The 23,238-nt window shown below is 41.3% G+C and overlaps 1 protein-coding gene across 2 annotated transcripts in view; it reads right to left on the reverse strand.

Moving 5' to 3' along the window:
• The window catches only part of FCHO2 (FCH domain only 2), a 126,402-nt gene extending 107,399 nt beyond the window's left edge, over positions 1-19,003 (reverse strand). For both annotated transcript variants that reach the window (XM_019532269.1, XM_019532268.1), the window contains exons 1-5: positions 18,902-19,003; positions 16,723-16,797; positions 10,555-10,696; positions 10,312-10,464; positions 3,852-3,956 (exon numbers count right to left, since the gene is read on the reverse strand). In XM_019532269.1, the coding sequence (XP_019387814.1) occupies positions 3,852-3,956; positions 10,312-10,464; positions 10,555-10,696; positions 16,723-16,797; positions 18,902-18,954 (528 nt within the window). In that variant the 5' untranslated portion in view covers positions 18,955-19,003. The remainder of the gene's footprint in view (positions 1-3,851; positions 3,957-10,311; positions 10,465-10,554; positions 10,697-16,722; positions 16,798-18,901) is intronic.
• Positions 19,004-23,238: the final 4,235 nt, after the last annotated feature.

Genomic DNA, 23,238 nt, shown 5'->3' on the forward strand with positions numbered 1-23,238 from the left:
TCAGCCTGGATCACCCGCCTATCTTCTCGCGTGGATGCTTTGCCCCAAAGTTTGGTGTCATCGGCGAACTTGGCCAGTCCACTCCTGACTCCAATGTCCACATCGTTAATGCCATCATCCAGTCCGACCCCCTGCCATGGCAGGAAAGAGTACTGGGGTCAAACGACCCCAGCAAGGTGTACATCTAACACCTTCTGGTTACGGTGTTTCATATTTCACAGAAGAGTCAAAGGATTGAATGCTCTTCTGGGCAAGCATTTCTTAAGTGGTAAAGTGTTTTGAGCTCTGAAAAGTCAAGCACTGCAAGTCCTACATTTGAAGCACAATCCTCACCTACCACTCCATGGTTGTTTCCCACACCTAGAACCTGCAGTCCTGCACTGGAAATGATCCCAGTTCATTGCCTAGCTAGCCTCATCATCTGTCAGGTCACTGCCATTCATTCCAGATCAGGATACACAGGTCTGTCAAGTGTTATGTAACAACACCGTTCATCTCAGTCCCTTGATACTGTTCCTGCCAAAGCAAGATTTGCAGCTGCTTGGTGATACAACTGAGGGCCCAAGATGAAGATTATGCCCAGCAGTGACACACAGTAGTGATGCACATCATACATCAGCATAATCTAGAATGGCTGGCATGTAGCATGTCAAGTTCAAGATTGTATGTGCCCATTCTGTTGCTTTTATAGCTTGAAAACAGTGCGGTTGCCCTCTCAGAAAATCTGCCAGGTGAATCTTGGGAATTTTTCACATCTGACCCATAGCAATTTTTGGGTATCTTCCTCCAAACGTTCCACCATGCAACATGGCAGATATCCCATCTTGAACCGGGTGGATATTATGCTGCAAAGAACCCCAGAATAACAATCTCCTTGCTGCTGATGTAATTTATGGCAAGCCCTATGACCACATTTCATGAAAAGTCAGAACAGGACTGAATTCTGGGATTGCTCATTCATGATGAGCATGCTGAGGCGATCTTCTTTAGCACCATAAAGGCCTGGAAGATGTGCTAGACCAGTGAACTTAGCAGCAGATATATCAATGCCACATATGAGGAGCCTCCATATTGAGAGGGAGGAACTGATACTTCCCTGCTTGTTGATGTTAAACAGGGAGCTGATGTCTATCATCTAACTTGGACATGATAGTTTCAACTGTACCTGAAAAAAGCCTTGTATACACGGAATCAGCTCAGGAATCTTTATGTGAAAGTTCACCTCCTCAGGAGACCTAATGCCTCATGACTGAAAGTAATTTTTAGTGCCTTCCTCAACTGATGCAAGAGACATGCCACCACAGAAGGTGAGGAAGAAAGAGGCTGTAAAGGAATTTCTTTACAAACAATATTTGAATCTTTCTGCCATAACAAAGAATCAAGAGAACATGGATACAAGAATTGTCACCTTCTTAGGCACCGCCTTTCTAGGAGCAACTAGGTCCACAGGCCCCACAAAAGTCTGGTATGTGGCATTACAAAAACAGGCACAGGCATGTGATGAAGTGGGGAAACATATACAGATACAGAAGTAAAAAAAAACCTTTTGAAATTCAGAATTAGGTCTCTCAGGACTTGGAAATAGCCCCCAGTGGTGAAAAGCCCTAACCAGTACAATATTCAAAGGGGCTCCAATGAATTTTAGAAACTGGGTATAAATGTCTCCCATTCAAAAGCCCCAAAAAGATTAATCCAGGTCTGTTATAAAATACAAAGCCTGCAACCTGTAGCAGTGGTGCTCAATCTCTGCCTGTAAGGCCAGATGGGCAATATCCAGTCTGTCCACATGCTGGATCTGGTGGTCCCGATCCAATATCCAGGTCACGTATGGCAGGGCCCCACCTGGCCACATGGAGAGGAACAGTGGGTATCCCAGCCCTACTCCAGCTGCACGGTGGAAGGGGGCTTAGCCTAACCCCAACCTAGCCCCAAGACATAGCCTGGCCCCAATCTGGCTGCATGGGAAAACAGGTCATGGCCAGCTCTGAGCCAGGCCTGTGGGGGAGCGGGCATGGCCCAGCCTTGATTCCGCTGCATGGTGGGAGGCCTGGCCCAATTCCCAAGCCAGCTGCATGGTGGAAGAGTGCTTGGCCCAGCCCAACTGGCCCCATGGGGTGGGGAGAAGAGAGCATGGTCCAGCTCCAACATGGGCACATGGAAGGAACGGGGTATGGCTCAACCCCAGTCTGGATGTGTGGATAAAAAAATGCATAGCCTGGCTCCAATCCACCATGCAGGGCTTGGGAATTTGGTAGCAAGGAAGGGTGGCAGTATTAGGTGCCACTGCTCACCTGCCACCAAATTTCCCCACCTTTGGGGAGCCCTGTAGGCCAGATTTGGCCTGTGCACCAGAAGTTGAGCACCTCTGACCTACAGCAATAGGGCTTTCTACATATTACCTTAAAGCAGCGGTTCTCGACCTATTCGCCATAGTGGGTCCCACACTTGCAGCTCTCAATGTGTTATGTGGGCTGCACCCACACAACTTACTTCCTGTGTAGCCATTAAAAAAAATGCTTTAACAGGATTTCACATATGCCGCAGCAGTGTGTTGACTGGGCCACATGCAGCCCGTGGGTTGAGAACCACTGCCTTAAAAAGGCATATTTACTCTTCATTCAGAAATTACTAAATAAAACCTCTCCATAATCCCTGCTTTAATAACTCAAGTATTACTTAACTTTTCCTGATCCCCACCAAATCTATAAATTCACCTTTGCACTTGAGAATACATGTAAGAAGTTTCAGCTCAAGATTTTGTTTAGAAAAAAAACCTTGGAAAGCACCTAGAAATGGTAACAAAAAAAGAAAGTCTGCTCAGCTGGGCCAGAGGGAAGATGCCAGAGTACATTCTCACTCACACAGCACCACTACAATAGTTGTGCTAGCAGGATGTGAATTGCATCTGGGAAGTACTTGCTACTAAACAGCCCTGGCTGTTGGCAAAAAGCAGACATGCCTGCACGAGGTTTCTGATTGTTTCCTAAAACAACCTCAAAGCCTTCTGTAGCTCACAAGATCTGTCAGCAGAAAGCAAGGGTCCTGCCACCATAGAAGAGCTGCAAGTATAGACATATTCACAGTTTTGCTGGCAGAACTGAAGATGGAAAGCCAAAACTTTACCCACATTAATTAATGGAATATGCTTAACTTGCACGGAAATCAAACAAAAACAAAAACAAATGCAGGCCAGGGTTGAGCACTAAACTGTTAATTTTGCACTACAAAGCTTTACATTTTTCCTCCTTACTTTTTCCTATAATGCAATGTACTAAAAACTAACACTATTAAAGTGGAGTAGCTGCTTGCATAAACTTGAGAGAAAAAAGCTTGTATAATTTTTGTCTTCCCAAAACCAAGACTAATGACCAATTTCTTTTCCCCTTTATGCAAATGTTTCTCTTCTACACACTAACTGCCTCTCCACATGCTAATATTCTCTTACCTGCCCCTAAACTCCAGTCACCTTAACTCTTCTATTTCTTTTATTAAAGATCCAAGTTTTAATTATTCTCTAAAAGCATCTACTTTTGGATCACGATTATTAAGTCTTACCCTAAGTCTTTACCCAGAGGATAACTTTTTCCTTTTTAATACCCTCCTCAAAAACATTTCCAAGAACTTAAACGCTTATAAGGAGACCTGGTCATTGCTTCAGTGATGGTAGGCATTCCACATGCGTCTTGTACCTTATCAATTTTAAAATATGCAATCTCAATTACCTTCCTGAAGATCTACTTTAAATAATTCTGCATAGAATTACTTTTCACCATTTCTGTCCTTTTGAAGAGATCTAGAGTCAAAGTAGAATTCATGCAAATATACTGAAGATGTTTTAGCATAACAATTACCTGTGCAGTTTCTGTCATTTTCTGTTCAAAATCAGATTTGGCTGCAGCATATTTTTCCACATAGAGTTTATAGGTTTCTGTAGCTTTCTTTGATTTTACTGAGGCCTGTATAACAGAATAATTATACAAAAAGATCAGAAACAAAGCATTTATTCAAAACCCATTAAAAGATAATACACTCATAGGAAAATGTAATTTTGATCCATGGTCTTTCTGAAAAAAGGAAGGCAGAAATGATTTTCACTAAAAATTACTACATACCAAAGCAGAAGATAGTAAAATGTCTTCCTAAAATTACACTAACTGGTAATTTAGATGTTTATTAATTACACTATTTCTATTGAAACCCTGTACCACTAGCCAATACAACAGCAACTTAAATCAATCACCCTTATTTAAATTGAAGTGCCACATTTCAGGTACGTTAGCTTTGTTTTTACAGCGTTTTTTCCAGATAACGTCAACTGTAACACAAAAATAAATAATGTGCTGGGTAGAAGAGCTAGGAAGAAAGATAAGTAGTAGAATGCCTGCTTCTACATGCAGTATGGAGAAAAGAGAGCATAGGGAGGGTTAGAACCTGTGCCAATTTGCAAAGTACTGGTGTTGAAATAAATTTAAAAATCGCTATACAGTTAACTGATTAGCTTATTTTAGAAGTACAAAAAAATATTTAGCTCAAAAAATGAGGAAAACCTGTAAGTAGAAGCAGGTTGGCATACAGAGCAAATAAAAGTTAAAAAGTTTCAAATGATATTTTCCAAAAACTTTGGAAGTTGAAGAGAGAGAAAAAAGTTAGTTCAAGAGAGAAAAAAACTGTTTTTAAAGGAAAGTGAATCAATCACAAACTAAAAAAATACAAAGTGCAGAAAAAGAGTGATTTAATTTCAAATCTTGGAGAATGCACCCCATTGTCCATCATTAAAAATATCATGACTGGATTTTTAAAAATTTTTTATAAGAAATATACTCTAGTTCAAACAGGAATTAATTCAGGGTATTCTTATAGTGTGCTATACAAATCAGACTAGTTCACAAGGGTCCTGTCTGACATTATGATGTAGTGAAAAATGTCATTATTTAAAACCAATTGATAATTATGTTCTCTGCTGTGCCAGAATGCAGATTTCTACAAGTCCAAGTTAAGGGAAGGATCTCTCAAAGTGTCTACTGAAACTGGTACTGCCACCGATTTTGCCACTCTGCATAACCGTGGCTGGTCTGGCACATCAGAAAAAGCCTCACGTAGCTTCCTGTATACCTCACAAATATAACTGTGCACCTCATGAACACTATTTTGCTGGAATTACATAGGACACCAATGGGACCCTCCAGCCCGTCTTCTTTCCCTTCCACCCTCCTGACCTGTATGTAGTAAGAGCAGAGCATTTAGTCCGGCAGCTTGTCTCAAAGTGACAAGTAATGGCTATTTTAGAGAAGGGACTGACAACCTATGACCTGTGAGCCAGATGCAGCATCTTTGTGGGGTATATCCCACCTGTAGGATTTTATTCAGTCCAAGGCACATTCAGCAGCTGAACTACATTCATTTGGCCTGCTGTTGCGGAAAGGTTGCAGACCCCTGCTTTAGAAGAAGAGTATCATAAAGAGGGAATGTGCAGAATGATCTATTCAATTATATCTTCCCAGTTCCAAGCAGTCCTAGGTTTAGTGATATCCTGAGCATATGGTTATTTCCTCAACTAATACATTTATAAGCCCCTGAATTGACCTATTCTCCATGTGCTCCACATCAGTATTTTTGCTGCTGCTCCAAACACCACAGGGAAATGCATGTAACATATATCCCTGCCCCGTGACTTTTGAAATACTATTCTAAACTTGTTGTACTGAAAGCTCAAGATATTCACTAAACAACATAATTTAAAAGAAATTAAGAACGTTGAAGTATGATGTCCCTTTTGCAAACTCTTATAAAGCAAGGATTGTTATGTTAATGGACTCTGAAATGAAGATTTGTTATTGAATTAAAAAACTGGGTTAATTTGTTAATGCAATCAGTGGCCACATTTTGTGAGTCTAAATGTTGTACCCAGGATTTACAATACCAACAACAACAACAACAAAAAGAGGCTGCTGTAACTATGGGCAGAAACAGCAGCTTGCATCAAAAGGAACTATGGCACATAATTTCTCAGTGAAAAAGACACAAGGAGAAGAATTAAATATCTGATTAGTAAATGATTAGCAAATATCTGTTCTGCAAATAGGATGTGTATGTGCATGTGTGCACACACGCAATTACTGGAACCCCAGTTAGAACTTTAGAACATAAGTGAAAGCATAAATAAAAGCAATTTTTATAGGGTCATCTTAAATGGAGAAGTTAAAGTTTTCATGTGAACATGTCAGCAAGCAACAGGAAATCATTACACAAGCTTTTAGCTTCAGATGGATGTTTCCTTAACAAGGAAATTTAGCAATGAGAACTTTTGAAGAATTTATTTTCAGATGCCTCAGTCTGTTCAATATTTGACTACGTGATGAACTTTCAGTGAATATCTACTGTTGTGCAACTCTAGCATAAACTGTTTGTCTTGTGATAAGAAGAGTTTCCCTATGTTTATGATTCCAGCCACCTTTTTGTCCTATTAAGTTCAAGAATCACTGTGTCCACAGTTGATTCTTGTCTAATAGGTCTCTGAAACAGTAAGTAAATAACTCCAAGTGACAAGAACACAACTAACATAGCTAACAGAAGCATCACTCTAAGTTTCACACAGCCCATCATCCACATTACCCTGAGTGTTCGAAGATAAAACTGGTGATGTCATTTGTGCAAGCCACCTAGTGATGCTCACCAGGTGGACATCATATAGGTGTAGACTCACCATTTAGGGATGCGCTCACATGCAAAAAAAAGTAAGTCATCACCACATGCCTGTGGCCTGGTTGACACGTGTTCCTATTGGTCCATGTTACACAGGAAGCAGGTTGCAATTCAGCCATTTCAGAGACTTGCATACGAGCAGCAGAAGCCTGATCAATACTGCCCATCTTTGAGGGCATAAGTATGACTTCTGATCTTGTCTTCTGCTCGATAATCAGCCTGAGACCATACTTGTGACAATGACTCAGATCTTTGCTTAGTATCTGGCCTTGACAGACAGTAACACAGGTTGAGCACGTCCTGTGGCCTGTTAAGCCTCCTGGCTATAGGACATATTTTTTTATACTATATCTCTATGCCTTTCCACAGGCCTTTGATGATGAGGTAATTTGAGTCTGCTCTTTTGAATGGTTTCAGGTATCCAGATAAACTCAAAAGGAGCACTTAGGCTTTTTTCTCTTAGCTTCTTAATTTTGGAAAAGGCAGGGAAGAAAATGTTCCTGCCTAAGTGAAAAGACATGACTTTGGGGGAAAAAAATCCAACCTTAAACAAAATTAGTGAAAACTTAAGATAATAGGATACCTTGGTCTTCTGTTTACCGAAACAAGATGTCAGCCAGCAAGAAAATTACTTTGAAAATGATAAAATGAAAGCCCTACAAGAGGAGGACCTCAAACAGTTTTTCATAATACAAACAGATGTAGGCAGAGGCTCCAAGAAAATATATGAACTGAAGCAGGGGGAAAATTGCCACTTTCAGGAAATAGAAACAGTAGATTAACTCCAAATCCACTGCCCCTGATTAGGGATGACAAATGTGAAGACTGGATTTCTATGCATAAGCATGAAATAGTTATATTTTTGATAAGGAAATAAGAGAAAACTGTCCACACCCAATAAAGTGAAGAAAGTAGGTCTTTTTTGCATGAATAAAGCAGTCGATGCTACCTGTCTGGGAAAAAAGAAAGACTCCAAGGGACTTAAGAATCCTGGTTCCTCATGTACTCTAGATCAGTGGTCTCCAAACTTTTTTGATCGCGCACCCCTATCAGTAAAAAATTTTTGAGCACGCACCCCCAATATATGTATATTTACATAAATATAAATAGAAGTTCTAATATTTTCTTCCTGCGCCCCAATGGATCATCTTGCACACCCCCTGGGGTGGGTGCATCCCACTTTGGAGACCACTGCTCTAGACCACGGTTTCTCAATCCATGGGTCGTGACCCAAAAGTGGGTCACAAGAATACACGAAAGGGTTGCGGACAGACTTCAAAAATGGATCAACAGAGTTTAAAAATGGATTCTCCTTTAAATGAGAAAACCACGGGAAACCTGCAAAGGGACCCCCCATTCCGTCCCTCCCACCCCACACACTGGAGCAGGAGGCGGATACTGAGTCAGGAGCGAGGGGCACTTGGCTCAGGACTGACCACTGAAGTTTATAAATGGGTCCTGGCGTAAAAAAGGTTGAGAACCACTGCTCTAGACAAGGAAGTGGTTAGGCAGAGCAAAAGTGCCCTTGCCCATCTGGGACAGTATCAAGACTTCTGCATAAAGCAACAATTTGTCACTTTGGACCAATTAGTACTAGAGGGGTTCTACATACTGCAGACTATCCCTAAATTATCCAGAGGAAAAGAGAAAGGAAGACAAAACCAGTATATCCAATGGAATGACAAACACATTCTTTGAAAGCCACCAGGGAAAAATACTAGGCACTTTATTGCTAACTGGTTCATGACCAAGTTTTCCCAATGCCAGTAAATTTTCAGCTCCACATCTAACAGTATTTTTTAATGTATTGAAAATACTGAATAGTTCAAGTTTATGGAAATGTAAAAAATATTGTACTAAAAGAAGGTTCTTTTTTTTATTGAAAGAAGGTAGACAGACTTTCCCCTCAATAAGCTGCAGGCTCTTACAGATGCCCTTGTACTGATGTGTGTTGTCAGACCACATCGCCTTTGTTAAGGAAATGTTATCAGAGTTAACCTGACACCCAAATTTCAAAGACATTGTATGAAGCTTTCTGACCCACCTAAGTGAAAAATGGGCTCATATCATCCAGTTTCACATTTGTGGGGAAGTGAACACTAGATAGACCTTAGAAGGGGAAGATTTTCTCCTTGGTTTGCATGGTCTTTAAATATAAGGTAATCTAACTTTCATCTTCATAGATTTCATGGACATTAGGGCTGGAAGGGACCTTGGAAAATCATCGAGTACAGCACCCCAGCCCAAAAGGGCAGGAAGTCAGCTGGGGTCATAGGATCCCAGCAACATAAACATCCAATTTGCTCTTGAAAGTGTTCAATGTAGGTGCTTGAACCACCTCCGATGGCAGGCTGTTCCAGACCTTGGGGGCTCGGACAGTAAAGAAATTCTTCCTTACGTCCAGTCTCAAACGGTCTTGTAGTAGTTTATGACCGTTTGACCTCGTTATCCCTTGGGGCGCTCTGGTGAACAAACATTCCCCCAGATACTGGTGGTCACCCCTGATAAACTTATAGGTGGCCATCAGATGACCTCGGAGCTATGCTCTTCCAGGCTAAAGAGCCCCATGGCTGTCAGCCTATCATCGTAAGGTCTGCTTTCCTGACCTCTGATCATGCGCGTGGCTCTCCTCTGGACTCTCTCAAGCATCTCCATACCCTTTTAGAATTGTGGAGCCCAAAACTGGACGCAGTACTCCAGCTGCGGCCTCACCAAGGCCGAGTACAGGGGAAAGAGGACACCCTGGGATTTGCTTGAGAAGCATCTATGGATGCAAGCCAGCGTTTTGGTCGCTTTACTAGCCGCAGCATCACATTGCAGTCTCATGGTCATCTTGTGGTCAATGATGACTCCCAAGTCTCTATAATGACCCCCAAGTCTCTTCTACTCAGGATTTAAGCAGCTGGAGGAGTTAACCAGTAACATCTCTTTATTCCAGTTATCTAAGGTTTCTAGTCACCAAATGATTACATAAATAGAAACTGAATGGCTAAGTATCTTTTCAAGCCATTTCAGTTTAAACTGAAGTGCTGACTAGGTCAGTTTTTCCCCCATCTAGAACACAATAAAAAAGCTATTTTCAATCTATAGTTATATTCTCCAGGAAAAAAAAAGTTATAAGAATACATTTTAGGCTATTACTGACTCTTTAGGCAACACATCTAGAAATGGAACTATAGCAGTCTTAACTGTTCTCATTAACTTTCCTTTTAATAAACAAATCCTGAGAACTACAGCAGACACATATGGGTATGACCCAGAAAGTTTATTCAGCTACCTAGAACAGGAGTGTATCCTAAACTTATTTTCTTTAAAATACAGGAACTGAGGATTTGCACTTGATTTCCCAAGAGGACAGAAAATGCTGAAAAAGGCATGCCCCATTTCCATAAATGCCACAAAACAGAAAAAAAAATTTTTTGCATGACATGGTTATGCTACAAATTCAATGATTCAATCTGCAATATTGTTTGAAAGAACATGTAATGATGAAGGGCTGAGCAATAAGCAAAGCAAGGACAAAATAGATTTCATATTAAAAGGCAGAAAACTTCCCAAAAATGCTTCATCATAAAATGCTGAACAGCTTGACAAAACACCGAATTTTACCTTGTCAATTTCCCTCTGTGTTGCTCCTTCCTTTTTTAAACGTTCTTGTTCTACACACTTGGCACTGTAGCTTTCCTTTGATTTCTGTAGGGCCTGAGTAATACTCAAAATGTTTTGCACTGCTTCCAATGTTCCTGAAACTTCTTCTTTAGTCTGTCAAATATCATACATTTACCAAAAACAAATCAGTTTAATATTTTAATTGTAAAAAATGATTGAAAATACATATGGAAAATGAGTAACCTTTTTATGAGCTTTGATCTGCTCATCTCCATATTTATGCACTTCTTTTATGAGCTCTTGTAACTTCCGGACGTGTTCCAAGTGACAGCTTGCTAATTTTTCTGTTGATGTTTTGAAAACATCCCAAACTGGTGCAAATGTCCTAGAAGCAAAGATTGGGAATGAGGAGAAACATTATTTAAATATTGATCTAAAATTATTTTATTTTCTGACCACTGAATTCTTTTTCTTTTTTTTGACAGGGATGAGGTATTTATGATAAGCTTAAAAATGCAGTGCAAGTGCCGTTAACCCACTGTAATATCAGCCTGAACAAAATAAGTACAAAATTATGGCAGTTGAGTTCAATTTACGCCAGTACAGGATTGAACAACTGTAACAGTTAAAGGAGAATAGCTAACATACATTCTTGAGCAGCATATCTTGACTTCCCCTCTTAAAGGTAGCTTTAGAAGTTGTACAAAGAGTCTTTGATCTGTCGATGTTAAGTACAAGGTGGGAAGTTAGCAAGCAGTATAGTCAGTATAGTTTTGTAAATCCATCCAAGGTGGATTGATGGGTTGTACAGATGTCATTTATCTCAGTGCAATTAAAAAAACCACTTGAATTCTAAAAAGTCAAGAAGTTGGCAGCTTTCAAAGCAGAACCACACTTAAAAGATGGAATGTAACTTGCAGTTGCTTGTACCTCTACGAGCTACCTGTTTAACTGAAATCTCATGCGGGGTCTTTTAGACTTATGCCTCTAGTAACATTTTAAAGATTTTCAAATAAACTGATTGTATAAGAAAACCAAAAATCCTTTCTTTAATCATATTTGGCTAAAATTATTTAATACCTATATCCAATGACTTAATCTTCCCAAAAAACCCCTTTTTGACAGGTTTTTCATGTTTGTTCTATGACTAATACTTGGGGGTGGGGGGTGGGAGGAGCATGTATAAAAGAGACATGGTCTATATTAAGGCTCTAATGGTGATTGCACTGTGATATCTAAGTAGGCATGGCATAAATAAATCAATTAAACAGGAAAAAGCACAAATCTTGGGCATTAAGGAAATAAGTACAAACACTACATTAGGATGATAAATGTCAATATAAAGTTGGAGAATCAGAATGCTTGAGTCGACTATCTATGCATGCACATGACAATAACATGTTTCTATATAAAGTGGTCTATCACATTCTGAAGAGATTAATTTAGAGTCTTCTCTTTCCATGGCAAAGGAGTGGGCTTGAAGAAAGTATTCAGAGGATTACAGAGAGTTTTTCTATCCCCTTACATTTTAATTCCTGACTCAGAGTAAATCTGCTCCTATTGGGTAGCTGCAATAGAAGCCTATGAAATGTGAAACCTATTTGGGATGAACAGTAGGGCTGTGCGAAGCTTACGTAGCTGATTCAATTAGGAGGAGATTCGGCCCGATTCAGGGACTAAATCTTCAAATCGAATTGGGAGACCAACTAAAAGCTCCAAATCTATTCAAAGCACCCGAATTGATTCAGAAAAGCTTCAGAGACAATTTGGCCATAGACTAAGCAGGCAGCTGACACAGCTGCCTCCAGCGGGTAAGTCTCTTGGGGTTAGAGGAGGGAGGGATTGGGGCTGGGGCTGCGGGATGTGAGCGTGGCAGCACTCGAAGTGGGAGCTCTGCATGGCTGCTGCTCGCCTTGTCGGGGCAGGGGGGTAGGATGTGGGCATGGCTTGCTCTAGGTGGAAGGCAGCAAGTGGCAGCATAGCATAGCCCCTGCTTCCAGTGCTGCTGCACCCACATCCCGCCCTCTCCCCCACCCATGCCAGCTGGCAAGCAGCAGCAGGGCAGAGCCCCTGCGGCTCCCCCCACCCAGGTAGAGGCAGGTACAGCCGGAGGAGCCGTGGGAGATGCCCCCATGGCTGCCTTGCCTGGCCCCATCTCCCACCCGGCTGAGCCTCCCAGCACTTGGAAAAAAAAAAGAAAAAAGAAAAAAGAAAAAAACCCCACACTCACCGGCTTTGACAGTGGTGATCAGGGCCTCAGACGGCTCATGACAGAGCCCTGCCCCCCCATGCAAAGCAGGGCAGTGAGGCTCACCCCTCCCCACCTGGCACCCATGCAGCAGTTGCCCCACAGTGCAGGTGCAGCACAGCAGGGCGCCATGAGCTGTTTGGGAGCTGCGGCGGCTCCAACTGTAAGCCAGAGCCTGGCTCCGCTCAGCCCCAGGTACAGCTGGAGGAGCCATGGGAGAACCTGTAGCCACCGGGCTGTGCCTGCCTCTTCCTGGCCAATTCAAATCGAATGGGGACAGTGATTCGAATAGCAGAATCGAATCTGCTATTCGAATCACTATCCTCCGAATCAGCCAAATCCAAATCAAATACTTCCCTATTCGCACAGACCTAATGAACAGCGCAAATACACATTCTTTATTTTTTGACAATATACTATCTTTGTGGTTTGTCCTATTGTTTACAATCAACTTTGTATAGTGTTTAGCACTATGTGGTCTAGAAATTTTAGATAAGAAGGTTATACAGTCAAAAATGGTCATCTACCATAACACAATATTTGGCACATGACACAGACGAAAGGAAGGAATATTTTTCAACGTATTTCAAGAGACAACTCTAGGTTAAAATGGAGTTCAATGCATGTGTATACTTACAGCTTCAGGTTAAGTCAATTTAAGAATGAGAGAGACAGATTGTTTTGTATTCCACTCCATCCCTCCCCTATAAGTACAGGGGAGAGTACAAAGCTGTTTGCTTAAGAGTACACATTTCTGTACCTCAGCACATCTGGATCTCTTAAGGACAGTCTTAATTCTTGGGTTTGTAATGTTTAATTTTAAGGCAATCATCAGGAACAGTTTTCCCGATGGCAGACTAAAATGACCTATTTTTGGGTCTAAGGTGAGCTGGTACCAGAACCTGACTGCTGCTACTGCCACTTCGCTCTGCCGCTTGGCCGTGGTATGGCATAAACAAAGCCTCATGGCTTCAGACTGGATCCAATAGCTCCAATGACCAGATCCAGTCAATGGACTCCTGTCTTGGGATACTTACTTCATGTCTAATGTTTTTACACATATTTTACTGATGGACATGCTCATAATTAACTTCAAGGTTTTGTCTTTTAAGTAGGATGGGGGGTTCTTTTGTTCTCTCTTTTTTGGAAAGGGGTCTTGGAATTTTTTTGTTAAAATATCGCACTAAAAAATATCATGCATAAAAAACTAGATCTGATGCCTCAAAAGAATACCATATAATAATCCTTAAGATAATTGCTCTCAATCTTTTTAGCCTCAAGGCACCCCTTGGAAATTGCCAGCTCTTAGTTTCATTCTGTTTTTGCCTACAGAAAAATAATAGAGCAGTTTTTCTGTTTCAAAGAACTAAAAGATCATAAGTATGGATTTTTATTTGATATCTCTAGGTTTATCTTGTGAAATACATTTATAAACCTAACAGTGCTAACACAATCTGGCACTCCACATCATCCTTGAAAGGATCTCAAGGAAACCCAGGGTTAATATGATGTAAGTTTTTTTAAAAACAAAATCAAAGATATATATGCCAGATCAGCATAAAAAGCCAAACACCTATTTGTGAATATGGCCTTAATTTAAAATGATCTTAAAGAATATTGTATTAAAGGGTCCTGTTTTATGTTAAAACAGAAGAAAACATAGACCAAAGCTTGAGCTCCCTCTGTACTTTAAGGGACCCCTCATTTGGTTCCTGTCTTCAGTTCCCTTGGCAGTATTGCTAAGAAAACAAGTGTGGAGAGCCTTTCAGGTATCAATGCAATTACAGATCCTTTAAAGAGCAGTAGCTGTTGAGATCAAATTATTCAGCACTGAAAGCTCTTGATACGTGTCCAGTTTTCCCCTCACATAACTAACTCATTACAACCAAGCAAATAGTTGCAGGCAAATTAGCTGGAAAAAGATAAATAGTGGGTGGTAGAGCTATTTTCCCCACTTCACATCATCCCTACACCTAAGATTTATCAGAATGGTTGACCCACTCACTCTTTTGTCACACAGGAATTAGGTACATATTTATTCTGAGATAGTAAGTATGACCTAATTTCTTACCCTAAGCATAACATTTCAATGAATTTTAACAGTATGGAAAGGTTGAAGAGTTTTATCATCTTCTAGGGTCAGCCAGGATAAAGAAGAGGTGCTAAGATTTAAATTTAAAAATGAATACTAATAGTGGTTTTCTTGTGAAAAATGTGCCCCCACAGGTAATTGGGTATTCTTGTCTTTGATAGATTGTGGTGGTCTGTATTTTACCATTCTGGATAGTGATGGTAAAATACAGACCACCATATAAAAGAAACCCACAGACAAACATACATATCTGTAGATAACCAGCAATTACCTTAAACACACCAAGAAAGCTGTAATACACAGCTAAGCCCTCCAATACCACAAATTTGCACTGAGGGGAACACCCATGATCATCACCGCAAAAATCTTAAAAGGGCTTTCACACAACAAGGACACTCCTCCAGAGAGATAGATAGCACTTTTGAAAGAGTCACCTGGATACCATGTGAAGAATTGCTGCAGTACAGAAAGAAACCCCGCCACAAATCACGCACCACTAGTTATGACATACCATTCTTCCCTGGAACCTATATGAAAAATCCTCAAAAAATTGCAACCCATACTAAAAGAAGACCCAATTCTTAAAAAGATCTTCCCAGAGCCACTAATCCTAGCCTTTAAACAAGCACTGAATCTCGCCAACCTTATCACCGGAAGCAAACTTCCTGTGGCCTAAAACACACTGAATGGATCCAGACCATCCCATGACAAGAAATGTAAAACATATCTCCACCACCCCAACAATTACTACACCCCACAACAGAGTCATCAACATTCCTGGATCTTACAGCTGCACCTCCAGAAATGTAATATTATCTCATCCACTAAATGCCATGATGGAAAATATGTAGGAGAAACCAAACAACAATTGCGCACCGTAAGGAACTCGCACCGAAAATATAACAAAGACAAGAATACCTTATTACCGGTGGGGGGCATATTTCTCACAAGAAAACCACTCTCTCTCCAATCTTTCAGTACTAATTCTCAAAAGGGAATTTACAAAACACCTTTTGCAAATGAGCCTATAAACTTCGTTTCATCAACCTGCCTTCAGAGGAGGGCCACCCGCCTGGTTGGAGGGGAACAGGGCAGGCCCTATGAGGAGAGGCCGAGGAACCTGAACCTATTCAGCCTCAGCAAGTGGAGGCTGAGGGGGGATTTGGTGGCTGTCTTCAAATTCGTCAGGGGGATCAGCAGCAAACAGGAAGGGCCCTATTCCCCCCAGCAGCACCTGGGGTGACGAGTAACAATGGCCAGAAGCTGCTGGAGAATAGGTTCAGGTTAGAGATTAGGAGGCACTGTTAGGGTGGCTAGGATCTAGAACCAACTTCCTAGGGAAGTGGCACTCGCTCCTACCTTGAGTGAATTCAAAAAGAGGTTGGATGAACACCTGTCTGGGTTCGTGTGATCCCAGCGTGTGCTCCTGCCAGTGGGGGGGGGGGTTGGACTAGATGATCTGTTCAGGTCCCTTCTGACCCCAAACTACTAAGAAACTATGAAACATCCTGGATACAGAAAATCATGGACAAAATATAGACATTTGATTTATGGTACTTTATAACCTGCCTAACATCTGATACCCCAGGTAACCTCTCTACTATTTACCAGCTACATCTTATCACCAGGTAACCATTCCCTTCCCTTCCCCAACCTGTTTTTTACCCACTGACTGCCTCAATTTGCTTTTTCACTTCAGGACATTATTGCATACTGGCCTCTGGCTTCTATTCTGTTCCATCCAGGAAGAGCACAGAACTACTGCAGATACTCCCTTAGCTTAAAGAATGGTGTTTGTGTCCAAAAGCTTGCAAAGAAGAATTTTCCCAACTATTTTAGTTTGTTTAATAAAAGATAACACATTTACCCAAAGAACCTTGTCTGCCTGTGTCCTTAGACTAACATGGCTACAACCTATACCCCTACTACAATATACTACATTTTAAAAGCTGGCTGGAGTCATTGGCTTTCACTGGAACTTCAACTCCATTAATGAAAGAGTTAGACTGAAATTTAATCTATATGAAGTCAAGATATTCATAATTTTGCTTTTATACCTATATTAACTTACCCAAGTTGTGTATAATTGCTTGCTGATTTGGCTAGTTTTGTCATTGACCTTGAATACGTCTCCTCTATTGTAGACCTGTTAAAAACAAACATGCTCAGACAGTTTCTAATGTTCAGCAACCGCTTCACAATCAATAAGGTTATTAGGATCGGTAAATGTATATTCTAAACAGACTCAGTCAAGGAAATTCAGCTTGCCCTTCTGTTAAATTTAAAATTTTGCTTCAATTTAAATTTCAACACATAAGTAACCCCATTGTGATATAATATAGGGACCTACCTAATTTATGGCAGAACTGGACTGCACGGCAGCTCCTTTAATCTTATAGGTTCCCCCACATACCCTACCCACCATTCCTAATTGGCTGAGGGGTCCCGACAGCTCTGTTAATTGTTGCTGACCTGCTGGGAGGCAAAAACATTGCCATATTTAAAGCTGTAGTTTTCAAATCCCAGCGAATAAAGGGGCAAATGAAGGAGCCCCTCCGATGAGGCACACGGGGGACCCCGAAAGATTAAAAGAACCATCACACAGCTCACTTCCGCCGTGAATTTGGTAGGTCCCCAGAAATGATCATAAAGTCTACAGGACTATTCAAAGTGTTTGAAGTTAAACAAATGTATAAGCCTTTATTGAACTGAGGTCAAAAGGATAAAATGCCTTTACTGCACAATTAATTGATACATACCGCAGGGAAGATACAAGATAAACGGATAATTTTGTCAAGAGAATTAAGAATGGAACAAATACAGTATACTTTTTTCTACCAAAATAATTGCCAAATTCTCACCTGAAGAATGAATGACCAACCAATTTGCTAGATATTTTACACTTATTTAAAACATCAATTACAAATTTATTTCACAGTTTGTAAAAGTGGCATCAGTGAAACATCAGCAAGATTCTATCATACATACAGCTATGAACACAACAAGCACAGTTGCATACACTATTTGTAACTGAGTCCGGTAACTGGGCTTTGAAAAACACTGCAGAACTTTTCATTTAAATGTTACAAAGAAGGTTAAAAAACTACTAATTGAAGGGTGGAAAAGAGCCAAAAGTATGACCACTGCGCTTTAATGATTGAGAACAGCCCTATTTTATTATATCCATTTTATATATAGATATTCTGTTAGTGAATGATTAAGTGAGTTGGTTAAGGTCAAATCTGTAGCTACTCAATGTAAAAATGTGTCTTCTACCATGTCATTCAGTCATTTGACCAACACTTTGTAAGCCCCACTTTAAAATGTTCTCTCTCCAGAGTTTGATAGGATTTTAAGAACACTTAAGTATTTTCCCAGAATTCTTCAGATAAAATCATACACATTCAGGACAAGGTATACACATACATAGTTATAAACTGCAATCTGAACTGAATTAACAGAAGACATACTCCTCAGCTGACATATCTTTATCTTAATCCCAGTGTCAGTTGACATTAGACCACTAATACTCCCATAGGTCCTACAGATTTTCAGAGTAGTTCCTGCTATAATTCATCTTTTGGATATGCACCTGGCCCATGGGGTTCCTGGAGGGAGCAGGATGAGAGGGGTGAGGCCACTGCCAAATTCTAGTTTACAAAATCCCATTGGGGATGCATGTTGGTGACAGAGGGGCAAGCAATGTGTGCATTAATCCTTGCAACAGTCAATACTTCTGCTTGCCTCACCTCCAGAGATATATCCAGATGTGGTCTGCAAGGACCCCTGCAACCCAGATCTGGCCTAGAAGGATCCTTGCAGCCCTGATCTGGCCCAGGAGCTAAAGGAATTTGATACCCTTGTTATAGGCAATGGTCATCATAATTTTTCTAGAAGCAGCACTATTTCTACTGTCTAAGAAAAGAAATGCCTACTCTTCGATGAACAAAATAAAAAATAGGGTCAACTTTAGTTGCCAAATATTTATTAATTTTGGTCTTTTTAGCTCACTGAAGTAAAACTGTATCAGCCAATTCAAACTTCAAAAAGAGAAATCATATAAATACTTAATGCTCAAGGCACTGTTTATTTTCAAGGGAACACTGGAACTCTAGATATCCTTGAAAGAGTAAAAAAACATAGTAATGCTTATGAACTGCAGAAAAAAATTACATACCTACAAACTGAAACTTTCAAAAACAAATGCACGAGTGTACCAAGATTCAGGACTAGCAAAGATAAACACTTACCTTTCTCTTATAAAATCAGCTAGCTCTTTTGTTGATGTATGTCCATGTTTCATGTTGTGATAGAGGACATCAAAGCCATTGTTTCTTTCCCCCTGAGATAAATAAAAAGGCTTCGTTAAAAAAAAATGAGAAGTACAGCTTGTTAAAGTGGTGTAAAGCCAAGTATGCATTTTAACAATAGATCAAATTTTATTCTCACTGAACAAAGTAGTCATTCCTGGTACCTTAACTACCTCCTCCCCAATGCCACTATGAATGCCCTTTTATCTGAGCCAATTAAAAATTATTCTAATAATGCTTTTTGACACATCTATATTCTCTTCCATGGGCTTCTGCATCACTACCTTTCCTTAATGGTCATGTGGCTGTTCCTTTAGTGCTTTCTTTCCCCATCTCTCCACCTCTGAAGATGTCCCAAGAACACGCGTGTCCTTACTCCCCTCCTCTTTTCTCCATGCTTATTCCCTAAACGATGTGACCCAACACAAGCCAACATTTTTGGCAGGTGTGCCACAAATTAGCCACTCACCCACCCTGAGTGCCCATTCCAATCCCTGTCCCCTACTTTATCTGCTGTTCTGCTTTCTGCTCCCTACCTGACCCACAGTTCTACTTTTTGCTCCTTGCCCTATCTGCCACTGTGCTCCCCCTTTACCTCCTCAAACTACAGCATACTACAGATGCTGACCATGCCACCTGTGGCACCCCTATTTAATACATCCCCACTGTTTTAGAGAGATGACTAGTTTCTCCCCCCCAATCCAATATCTTCCATTTTGTTCATGCTCATCTCTCCTTCAGCCTTTCCAATGTTACCTCATGTCTACATCAAAAACACAAAGCTCAAAACACTAAGATTTTCTTCTACACTATCTGTACCCTCATCTCCATCAACACAGACACAGCTTTATCATCCTCATAAATCACTCAGACACACAAACTTTAGGCTTATCCGACTCTTCCTATTCCTTTTATCCTCATATCCAGACTCTTTTCACATACATATTTAATAAGCCTGTGCGAGTTGGCAGTGATCCGATTCAGCTTTGGATCCGGCTGCTTCGGATGGCTGTGATCCGATCCGGAGCTCTGGACTGGGTTTCCACCTTGATCCGGCTGAAGTGGCTCTGAAGCTTTGGAGCCACCTCACAGATCTGGCCATAGGGTATAATAAGGACTTAATGAAATATCTATAATTTCGTTTTTTTTGTCCGATTTTGATGAAACTTGCAGCGATGGTAGCCTCTGCTGAAAGCTGCCAAGTTTCAAGAAGATCGGTGCAGATCTTTGGGAGGAACTGTACCCCAAATTCTTGAATGCAAAACCCCTGTCATGCCTACGTGTTACAACACAGGGGGGTCAAAACTGCAGGGGTGGTAGCTCTTACTGAGGACACAAAACCTGCCAAGTTTCAAGGCGATCGGTGCAGGGGTTTCGGGGGAACTGCACCTCAAGCTGCAGAACAAGCAAAACTTGCGCCATGGATGACCCTGCATGTGTTAAGGCGCTGTGGGGTGACAGCTGCAGGGATGGTGGCCCCTGCTGTGATGCCTGCCGGCTATCAACGAGATCGGTGCAGGGGGTTCTGGGGCCCTGCACCCCAAGGTGCTGACAGACAAAACTGTGCCAAGACTGTCAGTCTTGGGGCAGTTGATTGTCTGTATTGATACTTTCCTCTCCTTAGCCTGGTTTTGTAGGTGCTAATTGATGCTCTTTAAGTTGTTATATAGTAGCTAGGTCCTGTGTATTTAGCTGGTCCCTGAGTGAATCATGACTGATTAACTGCTAACTAGGAACACAGCAGCTTAGCAGCCAGGCCTGCAGCAGTGTCTCCCCTCCCCACCCCAGGACAGACAGTCTTGCTTGTCTGCAGCTTGAGTGGCAGTTTCCCCCAAACCCCTGCACTGATCTTCTTGAAATTTGGCAGGCGTTGTGGCCTCAGTAAGAGCTACCAGCCCGGCAATTCTGACTCCCCTGTGTTGTAACACATAGATGTGACAGGAGTTTTGCTTTCAAGAATTTGACGTATAGTTGCCCCCAAACCCCTGTATCTATCTTCTTGAAACTGGTCAGGCTTTATCCTCCCTCCAGAGTCTACAACCCCTGAAAATTTCATCCACATCAGACAAAAAACAACAAAGTTATATTTTATTGTTTCCCCATTATTCCCTATGGCCGGATATCTGAGGTGGCTCCAAAGCTCTTCGGGAACTCCGAACCACTTCAGGAAGCCAAATGAGGCCAGCACTTCAACCTGGATGTGCTGCTTCGGATCCCAAAGTGTCCGAAGCTTCTCCGGATCTGAAGCTCCATCTGAAACCTCGCACAGCCCTAATATTTAGCATTTGGCAAAACTAATAACAAGACAGGTGTCTACCAACCCTCCCCTATCCACTTTTTTTGTCTGTTATCAATTATAAGATGCAAATTAGAGCACTAGCTTGCTTATCTTCCTAATGTACCAAACTTTTTGAGAAGGAATTACCATGTATCCATAAATTGCCATGCTCATTCCAAACAAAATTAACAGCATTAATTTTACAACGTACTTTTCAGGTAACAATTTATCATAGATTCAAAAAAATCTGAAGTTCAATGAGTAGCAGACTGATTTAGAAGAACTGTAGAGCTATATCTAATGTAAACCTGACCATATATGTCCATGGAATAACTTATACACCATTAAATACAATGATAGAGCATGATTTTATAAATTTAACATCTAAAGAGTGCTGGGGAAAAAATGTTCTTGAAATCATAGGTTAGACGGGAGGGATAGGAAAACAGGAAAATGTTAGCTAGTCTTCATACTTCAGTTGGTCGGCCTTCTTATTTCATATGGCTGATATAGATACAGAACACCAACTATAATTTAACATATTTAGGTGGCTAAACCAGACAACTGCATCAGGAGCAACGGAGTGTATTGCTATGATACCTCCTTCATATTTGCAGATCGGGCACTGAGTCGTTATATGTTCCATGGTCTGTTCTGGGTGACTAGTCACACAGTAGAGAATTTTTAAATTTTACATTTGTTCATCTAGTATCTACATGTGCCATGGCTTGTACAGATACAACTTAGAGTTGCCCTTGAGTGTTGCAGGAGATCAAAACCAAGGACCTTTAATGTTGGATCTATCAGATGTTTATTTGGACTTCCTGTAAACACCATTTGGTTTTCCAAGCATCATCAGGGTTGAAGTCACATTGTTGAAGGTTAAGCGCATGGATCCAGAAGGGTTTGCATGACTAGCTCAGGGCAGGCAATTATTTTGGGCAGAGGGCCACTTACTGAGTTTTGGCAAGCCATCGAGGACTGCATGACAAGCAGCCAGGTGCCGCTAAATATTAAATTTTTGAGGGGACCCTCAGACCAGATAGAATGGCTTGGCGGGCTGCATCTGGCCCGCAGGCCACATTTTGCCCAGCCCTGCTTGTTCAATGGTGTGGGAAACCATTGAGGTCCTGGTGGATGGGGAGACATGTGTTTTCCTTAATTTGCTGGACTTCCTGTAGAGTTACTGCCTCATGACAAATGGGGAGAGAAGCAATGTGCAACAGCTAGGGCAGCCAAGGTGTCAAGGCTGACTTGAAGGTTCCAGTGATGCACCACATTGCAGAGTTTTAGATGGACGTCAATAAGTTGAGTGTGACTGCTTCTGGTCCATACTTCAAGGTACTCAGCTACATAGTATGCAAGGGCCAGCGCTGAAGTCCATAATACTGATGTTCCCCAGCTTGTGCTTGCCAATTTCTGGATTAAGTTGACCCTTACCTTCATCTCAGCAGCCACATTCTTCAGGTGGCCGGGGAAGATTAACATGCAATCCAGCCCCACTCCAAGATAAGACAGAGAGGGGTTGTGCTGCACAGTGTTGCCACAGAAAGTTACCTTCAGGGTACACTTAGCATTCTTGTTATCAAGATAGAATGCAGTTACTGTTGTTTTGTAGGGATTTGGCTTGAATCTCCATTTCCAAAAATATTCCTCCATAATGTTCGGGTTTTCAGTCAAAGTGCACTCGATGTCATTGTGCTGTCAAAGCAAGGTCAGATGTATATACAAATTTGAGCAACTCTGTTGATGGCATATCACTTGTGTATCCATTAAAGAGTACTGATGTGAGTACTGAGCCTTGTGGTAGTCCACTGCTGAAGAAGCAGGGCAAGCTGACTCGGTCATTCAGGTGGACATGTAGCCACCTATTACTTAGCATTGTCCATATCAGGCGTAGCATTTGGTGACAGGGTATAATCTTTTCAAGCTTCAGTATCACACTTTTACTCCAGACCATGTCATAGGCTGATGACAGATCTACAAAGGCTACACCAGT

This window comes from Crocodylus porosus, unplaced genomic scaffold, assembly GCF_001723895.1.
Source record: "Crocodylus porosus isolate Cpor-Errol unplaced genomic scaffold, CroPor_comp1, whole genome shotgun sequence".
Classification (NCBI taxonomy): Eukaryota; Metazoa; Chordata; order Crocodylia; family Crocodylidae; genus Crocodylus; species Crocodylus porosus.